The 9676-nt window shown below is 37.6% G+C and overlaps 1 protein-coding gene across 2 annotated transcripts in view; it reads left to right on the top strand.

The window, feature by feature from the left end:
- The window catches only part of TTYH1 (tweety family member 1), a 1335534-nt gene that overhangs the window by 1187664 nt on the left and 138194 nt on the right, over window positions 1-9676 (top strand). For both annotated transcript variants that reach the window (XM_044081666.1, XM_044081659.1), the window contains exons 8-9: window positions 8334-8389; window positions 8801-8893. In XM_044081666.1, the coding sequence (XP_043937601.1) occupies window positions 8334-8389; window positions 8801-8893 (149 nt within the window). The remainder of the gene's footprint in view (window positions 1-8333; window positions 8390-8800; window positions 8894-9676) is intronic.

Raw genomic sequence — 9676 nt, 5'->3', positions numbered from 1 at the left:
TCATCCCTGAAGCAACCTGTATTCAGTATGCAGATGACTCTACCCTAATCTGTTCTGCCACCACCCCCTCAGACCTACAATCCCTATCCCAGAGCACATTCAACAAAGTAGAGATCTGGTTCAATAATTGCCATCTCCTATTGAATCCCAACAAAACCAAAGTACTACTTTTCTCCCCTACCCGAAAAACCTCATCACCAAATATTACAATCTCATCCAATAATGGCACCATAATCTCTCCAGATCCATCTACAAAATGTCTTGGTGTAATAATAGATAATAACCTTACATTTGACACTCATATCGACAAAACCATCAAAACAGTTAACAAAAACCTAGGCTCCCTATATAGGATTAAACCATTTCTAACCCCACTGGCCAGAACAGCCATAGCTAAAACACACCTTCTCTCAACCCTTCTCTATGCCTCTCCCATTTTCCTAAACCTACGGAAAGCTAACCTAAACAAATTAGCTAGCTGCTACAATAATATAGTTAGATTCGCCACAGCCACAGCATACAGAACTCATCACAGTCAAAATCTTCAAACATTGGACTGGCTAGAGCTACCCAATCAACTCCAGTACAACCAACTCAGAGTTATTTATAAAATCCTCTACCAACCTAACAGTACACCCATTCTGGCAAATATTATCACCCCCTACTGCAACCTACCATCTCCCCGCTCATCTAACAAGATGGAAGTTCAATCTGCCAAAGCCAATAACTCAACTGGTAAGAAATGGAACGCACCCCCCCCCCCCAGATCTTACCACTATAGCCTCCTTACCCCAATTCAAAACATCCCTAAAGAGTCACCTAAACAAGCATTGGCTATGTCCATGTCTAGACCCAGGCTAACTCGACTTACATGCAATTCTTGAAGGCAAATGATGCAATCTGAAATAAACCTTCTACCTAAACCCACCGTAATTATAACTACTTCTCTATAACCTTCAGAACAACAGTCACTGACTCCTACCTAACTTCCTATACACATCTTTAAAATGCTGTGTTTCTAAGTCCGTACACTAACTTTTAAATCCCCTGTCTGTACCTTCTCTTGTGTATCCTATCATCCTAGCTTTTATACAAATATGTATTCAACCCTTCTACATCCAATTTCCAGGAACTCTCCTCTTAACTAAACACCTTTTTCTCACTAGCCACCTTGTTTTCTCCGGGTAGTCACTCATGTCATCTATTATTTCATCATGCCATTCTATACATCAAATGCTTTACTATTATTGCTGTAAATATGTAATGCTGCTATTGCTGTACATATGTAATAATATAATCCTACAAAGATCTTAAACTTCAATGTATCGATGTATATATATATATATATATATATATATATATATATATATATATATAAATAACCTCCTATTGAAATTTTAAGATGTTACATATTTTAATGTAACCATGAATATTGACCATCATCTTTTTGTACATGTGGAGCTTTTCTCCCCGGGCCGCTGCTGAAAATGGACATGTATCCAGTTGGACTTTCCTGTTTAACAAATGTAAACTAAAAAATAAATAAACATGAAGCAAAAGAATGACTTTAATAGATAGGTAAGGTAGCTGTGTATGTGGATAGTTATCAGCTGGCTAGTTTCCTTCTGATGGCATGCATGTGTTTGTGTATAAATTATATCTGGTACAGATAACAGAAATACAACTTAAAAAAAACACTGCTCACTAGTTCTGAGAACATATGAACCACAATTTCAGTGAATACGTGTGTGACTTTGGTTTCACATTTAGAAAACCAAATAGTAGTACTTTGTTTACTATTTCAAAAATGTAAATAAAATTTGCATCTAATATTTTGCTATTGTTCTGCTGTAGAAGTGGTTGTCACTGCTGACACATGAAGGTAAATATTAGTCACTCAGTGTTTCAGTAATAACAGCAGTAACAAAATGCAGAACTCCTTAAATAATAATGCTTTCTGGTTTCTAATTAATAAGGTGATCAACCATGCGAAATATGCTATGGAAACAATACATTCTCTGTGATGCATTTTGATTGTATAAAAAACTCTAATAATGCAGTCTGACATAAAAGCAAATCCAAGAGGCTCTGTTTGTGCAAATTAATTTCTCTCTTACAAAGTAGTTCATATAAGAGACATTGTTGCTCTAGAATAAGGTATTCACATCTAGCTTAAAGTATTTATATGGTTAGGACTCCAGGATCATCTGTTGTGTTTCCTCTGTGCTGTTAGAAAGCTTTCCTACAGAATAAGTGATACATTAACTTTCTGTTCTGACACCAATGCCACCTTGCTAACATATAATTAAACATATTTTGCATAAAATTATATGCTGCACATCTTTGAAATGTTAATAACTATACTTTTACTTATTTTATATGTAAATTAATCACATTTGTTGAAAGCACTCCCTTTTCACAGATCTTACATTCCAAAAAAAGGTTTTGGTTGATATTTTTTTCTTAAATGTTTTAATCAGACTCTTCCAGTTAACTGTAACAAGATTCAGAGATAAGCTAAACACTGCACTCAGCCAGCACATAGAAAAAAATAGACAAAAGGTCAATTGCCCTTATGGAACACATTAGTAGGGTTGCAGAAATGATAATTGCACACAAGAAGAAAGCTGGTATGCAGTGCAAAGGGCAAGTAAGAAACTGTACTATGCTGAATTACAGAAATATAAATTTAGAAAGGAGTCCATTGTGCTGTTACAGAAGCATCACATTTTATGATTCTCCCTGCCAGCCTTCTAAAACATTCACACACATAAGATTACAACTGTGATGCCACCACTGCCACCAACATGTGATGTTCCCGCGCCGGGCCAGTAATCACGGAGCCGGAATCCTTACCACTGACACTAGAGAGGGACATTCACTTGGAATACAATGGATATACTCAGTATTTCCAGATGCAGACCTGTCTGCATCAAGCACAATTTCCCTTAAGAGCACACAGGGCACACACTCAGCCCAGCGTCTGGGTGTCAATATCTGTCTCCCTCCAGGTCCCCAATAAGACTCCCCACCAGTACAGATGCTGACTTAAGTCCTCAGCTGAGTGCCCAAGCCAAGTCCTCCACCACTCTCCCTCTGAAACCAGTGCTTTATGTCCCTGCTCCAAGTATCTGACACACACATACTTTAAGATTTGATTTGCACACACCCACACACACATGGGCAAGGCTGACACAGGTTTACTAGCTATGCCCCCTTCTGCCCAGACTATAAAGTAGTTATCACTGCCACCAAGCACTACAAAGCTGTTGCAAGTGTACCCAATTATACTGAGTAAAGATAATATTAATGCAATGGTAATGTTGACCAAACAGCCAGGCTCTCAGGAGTGGCTAGAGTTATCACCAAATAAATATATTCAAATACTCTCAAAACTTAAATGTTCTCTAAAAAGACCAGCCACAATGAAAATATATTTAATAATAAATAATAAAAGAACAAGAAAATATAAAATATCTATTTACAGTAAACACTAGAGTTTCAGTCACAGGGAATATTAAAAATAACACTGATGGAAAAATTCACACAGTTACAGGAAAAACAGCACTTCTAATCTCACTATATTTTCCTGGCTAATCTAAAGAGAATTGCTGTTCCCTAGTTAAGGTACTTAATTAATAGAGCAAGGCAAAACAATTTGTGAGTGAGTGATCCTTGTTGTCGGATCCAAGACAGAATACAGAATGCTGAGAGAAATTTCTACTAATATGTAAATATTATTTCAGAGTTGATTACACAATGACATTACATTGGGTCATCTGACTCTGTTTCCCATGCTCACCAACACTAGAAGCTGACAGGATTTTAGCACGTACATGTTACCATGCACACAGGTTTGTTCGGATGAGGGGCAGCTGCTGGAAGTCATAAAACCACAAAACTGTTTCACTCTCCCTCCAGAAGCTGCAACCTATGCTCTGGCACAGACATTGCATCTCTGACTTCCTTCAGAACTGCAGGATAACATCTTTATGGCTTAACCGATAAAGTAATTTAATTTCAGATATATTTTAAAGTTTAAGATTAACCTCTTTGCTTCCAGTCCTCTGTTAAAATATATATCTTTAATTCAGTTTCAGTAAGACATGTACATTTTCTTTCTATTCAGCAGGAAGCACTATTGATACATTTTAACACAAGCAACTTTCCAATAAGTTTTTAAACACAAGCATCTGTACAAATCGTACAAGTCAATTTGATACAAAAATTACATATAATTCTTTATAAAATTCCAGCAAGCTATGCTGCCGTACATTATACATCCACTACCTACTTCTCCTGGCATGGTTGGCAGTACCGCCTATAATTACAACATCATTCTTTCATCATAGTTATCCCCTTTGGGAAAAAACATGTACCCATGAATTACCACATAGGTGGCAGTACACTAAACACCATAAGTGTGATGAGAGACTTAGGGACGCAGGTGGACAGTGGTCTCACCTTCGATAACCACATCACCACAACAGTCAGGAAATCCTTCTATGTGGCACACCTCATCACTAAGGGCTTTTCGTCCAGAAAAAAGGAGGTCACTGTCCTACTGTACTCATCCCTCATTAGACCCATTATAGAGTACAACACCCCATTTAGTATGTACCTCACAAGACATCTGCAACAGCTGGAAAGGCCACAGAAGTACATCACTAAAAGAATCACAGGCCTAAAGCAGACGCCCTATGCTGACCATCTAAAAAAAACTCCAGCTATACTCTGTGGCATATCATCTACTCAGAGGCAATCTCTGCTTAACATACAAGGTCATGTCAAACCCTAAGCTGTTGGACATGCTCCACTTAAAGAAATCCCAATCCCTCAGAGCCACACGCTCCAGGGATCTAAACCTTGTCATCACAATGAACAAAACATGCTGGAGGGATAGGTTCCTGACCCAGAGACTCCTCATACTCTGCAATAGACTGCCCATACATGTCAAGCAGAGCACCTCCTTGGCCCTCTTCAAAAGGAATCTTGACAATTGGATGGGAGATAGGAAATTCACCCCGGGGATCACGTCAGTCGCCCTGCTAGACAGGAATCCAGGGAAGTAAATATTGTGGGAAGAAATATCCAGGGAATTGTTATGGCTAAGCTTGTATAGACCCTAGGGCCGATAGCCTAGTACCAGCCTATGAACCTATGAACCTAATCATACTGCCTGCCATTTGTTGTAGAACCACACATGCACGCACACACATACACAAAGAAAAAAGGATAAATGAATCCAGCACTGCAAAGAACATTTAACATTTATATTAGCAAATGGCAAACCACCAAAAATTTTTTTAGCAGATCAGCCTCACCTGTGATCATTCCAGAGCTACCATGGATGTGATACAAATAAGTAGAAACTTGCAGGAACAGGTAATGAGTGCAGTGAATTTCAATAGCTTTATAAATTATGTTGTTAATTTGGACATGGCTGGCTATATACAGTTATCCACACTGCTTACATGTATCTCCTACATGGCATTTCCAGATTGCTGCATAAGCATATGCACAGTATAAGTGCAAATTGCACCATGCTGACCCGATATGCACCCTCAATATACATGTCTTCTCCTCCTCCTCTGGAGCATTATGTAGTCTTACAGAACAGCTTTATGCCACGGAATCAGTAGAGCATAAAGAGACAGAGCAATTGGTTGCTAAAGAGCATCACCCAGTACCCCTGGTTTAATTCCCCTGTCAGTTCCTAAGTACTGAGTGATTCTCTTGCACCATTTTCATGAACAGTAACTTTCAGTGCTCTTCCTCAAACACATCCTGTCCTGCTTATAACATGAGCACACAGCATGTGTTAATGTATGACCCTGAAATATACCACCCCTTGCTGAGTACCTATTTTTGTTTTTTTTCGGTGGTTCATTTAACTGTATGGCTCACTAAATGCATACACAATTCTGTTATTGTAAACTTAATCCAGTCAACAAAGTATAAATAAATAATAATTACACAATGACTGGCCATTATTATTCCAAAACGTGCATGCTGATTGGCCAGCATGCCCATTGTAAATCCGACAATATACCAAAGAAAAAGGAACGGTTGCCCAGACTTTTTTTCCATTGGTATATTGTCCAAGTATTATTATTTTTTTTTTTATTAAAAAAAAATAAAGCTGTAGTCCCGACTCCACACATATGAGAAAGTATGAAGAAAATAGAAGGAAAATCAGGTACGGTATTTAAAATTAAATAGATGTACCTGATTTCCCTTGTATTTTCTTCAAGCTGTCTTTCTTGCATGTGCGAAGTCAGCACTGCAGCTCTCCTACCCCTAAATTGCCACAAACCAATACAAAAAAAAAGAAATTACAGAAAAAAGGAGCAATGGAGATCTTCTTTTCTCCATTGCATACTTTCCCAAGCACTGATGTACTGGGTATGCGTGGGAACGCAAGTTCCAAACGCATGCACAGTACATCAGCAATGGCAAAGCGGAGCTGTCCACTGGTGGAAGGATAGCACAGCGCCATTATACAAGGACATTATTTAAGAAAACTAAGTATTTTTTTCTTAAATAATGGCATTGTATAATAGCAATAACCCACTTCTGGGTGTGGGTAATGCTGGATTTACCCTCGGTTGTCTTTGGTCACTCGGGCTTCACCCTCATGACCAAACCACACCAACCATGGGTAAATCCAGCATTACCCACACCCAGGCATGGATTATTGCTTAAATAAATGTGCCTGACCATTCTATTGTTGAGATGCCTATGTACTATGTTTGAATCACAGAACAGAAGTTATTTCTGAATTCCACCTTATCCACAGTTTGCAGCAGCATTATCTTTCTCTTAAGCTTATGTAGTTATGGGTTTGTTCATTTACTTATTAATGGACAATGTGGGCTAATTTAGTAGATGATTTTCAGATACAGATTAAGTTAAGAAGCACACCAAATATTAACAAACAAGCTAAACGTAAAATGCACAAAGCTTTACAGCATGCAGAGAAATTAAAACATCTTAAAAGAAACAAATTATTCTAAAAATAAATATTACCTTGAAATGTAATCATAAAAAGCACAGACCACCATCCCAAGCAGAGACTCCATTAATTCATCTACAACAGACAATAACTATTCTGTTTTGATTAGTAGCAAGTAACAGTGGTTTTGTCAACTTTTTTTTTAATAATGCAAATCCTACCAGACTGGTCCTGGTTTGCAAATGCTTATGAAAAAGCTTTGCTCTGGTTAATTACACAGTATGCAACTGAAGAATAACAGAATCAAACTCCAAAAGGCTAACAATACAAGATGAAATTATTTAACAGCTGACATCCCCAACCCTTTCAGTCCTTGTAATTTGTAAGATACTTACTGGGTCATAGCAGTAGCAATGGGATTTTTAAAATGAGAAATTATTCAGTTCTCCATCAGAATAGGAAATATTCAGTATCTCTAGCTGTGTGTTCTGGTGTATAGAAGAAGGGTCTTTATTCAAGTTTATGCACAAGTGTCTGAGAACCAGAAAATCTTACTCTTAGCTCCAAGCGGTAGTCACAGCTACGCATAAAGTAAAATGACATCCTGCTTCAGAAATCTGAGGTCACTGACCATAACCAAGCTGTAGTGCTCTGCAGTCCCAGTAGGAGCATGCATGACCTAGGAAACAACTTCAGTAATGCTGAGGTGCAGGGCAGGCATCTCTGAGGACTGATGTTCAACTCTCAGACTTCTGGCACAGTGCTGAAATATATTTTTGTGGAATAGCTGTTTTGTGAAGCTGCTGTGCATATCACCACATGAGGGTATTTTCATTCCTATGATATATAGTTTTGCACCTTGTCATCCACCAAGATCCTCAGGAAATGTAAACCTGCCTGATGTTACCTGTATCCAGTAAGCCATTGTGTACCTTAACACAGGCCATCAGACTGGATGAGTATTCCTGGTGGCTCCATTTTGAGTACTCTTTCTGTGCTGCTAAATCTCAGTTTGTATAGACATTAGAGTTTACTTACCTCAGTTGCCAAGATTTTAACTTCATGTTTCTGAACCTCAACCAGTATCTATGTTCCCAGAGTGAAGTCCTACAGACTGTTTCACTGTTTGATAGCCTGCTCATTACATGATTATGTCTGTGATAATTGATAGGCATGAGGATGAGAAACATCGTCATGCCAGTATATGATGCCTAGGTAATTAAAGCATTTATGTTTTTCTTTCCTTAAGATGAGGTAAAAAGATCTAGCAACTCTGTTGATGTTAGTATCAGAACATGACAGCATTTCTAACATTCGTTTTTAAGTTGTACTTTGTCTTTTCTAACCATACAATTACATGTGTCCTTTTCTCCTACAGATATCCTCCAGTATTATCTGACATGTAATCAGCTTGTTAGAAACCCTTTTCAGCAGGTGGGTGTTCCTTTCTGCTATATATTAAAACTGCTAGCATATTGTTTACCAGATCAGTCTTATTAGGATTTTTAATAATAAACCAAAAGGATTATGTCTCAATCATAATAATATTCAAGTACTTTTTTCTTTTTACAAATGAAAGAAACATCTAAAAGTAGTATTTTTTCTTAAAACTGTGGCATTCAGCTATTTTAGAAATGTCATTACAAAGAATCTTCCCCACAAGCCCTATAAATTCATGTTACCTGCAATCAAGATACGTCAACTTTGTTGGTCATAAATTAAATTATGAATAATGAAAGGAAACAATAACTGTCTCAGAAAATATTTTCAGATGCATGTTTTAGTTAAATGTCTACAAGATCTATAAATGCATTTTTTATTGTTATGGTTTGTTTTGCTTATCAGAGGCTGACAGTGTCACAGCGTGCTCTAGCTAGCATTCATTCCCAGTTACATGGACTTGAAAGAGAAGCGATCCCACAGTTTCCTTCCGCAAAGGTCAGTGTACCTAATGATTATGTTTTAGAATGCTATACTCAGGAGTCAGCCTGCAAAAAATTATGTACTGTGGTTCAGGAATATATAACATGAGCAACAATTATTTCTTTATGTAATCATATTGTTTGATCTACCCCCCCCCCCGACTATCCTTCTTGTGTGTCTGAGTAGGGTTTCTACATACCTAGAACCATGTCTAATGGCAGACAGTATACTCTTTCAGCTGTATACTTTTGTGGTACTGAATTAGTATGGAACTATGATACACTATGTTTTCTTCAAAAATAGTAAAAACATTGTGCACACCTCAACTGTACCTCATTATGAGGAACATTCCTAAATTTCAGTTTTAAAAAGTCTATGTTCCCCATTGTTCCACACTGAAAGGGTCTGTGTCACGTTCAGTCTTAGGAATGTTTTACTTGCTATCCACTGTAAATAATACTGAATGATATTAATTCATCAAAAGAACTTTTTTATAAGTGTCAGGTAGCACACTTTAACCATCCTATGAGCTTTCTGTATAAAGTTGTTAGTTAAGTGTTCCAACATTATGAGAGGTAGCGTTCCACACTGTGATGATAAAAGGTTCAGATCATGATGTCGTGATGAAAACGTCTGTAATGTTGCCCGAGTAGGCATCCAATATGCAATAGACTTTTTCTGTATTGTCCTCTGACAAAAATATGCATCTGTGAAGAAACAGACAAAAGGAAACTTAATGGCTATGAAATATATCATGTGATGCAGTTTGTAAATGCAGTGCTAGTCTTTTCCTTCGAC

This window comes from Protopterus annectens, chromosome 1.part1 (genome assembly GCF_019279795.1).
Source record: "Protopterus annectens isolate FY-2018-M chromosome 1.part1, PAN1.0, whole genome shotgun sequence".
Taxonomy (NCBI): domain Eukaryota; kingdom Metazoa; phylum Chordata; order Ceratodontiformes; family Protopteridae; genus Protopterus; species Protopterus annectens.
The sequence above is the reverse complement of the archived record's forward strand: the minus strand, read 5'-3'. Positions and strand labels throughout refer to the sequence as shown.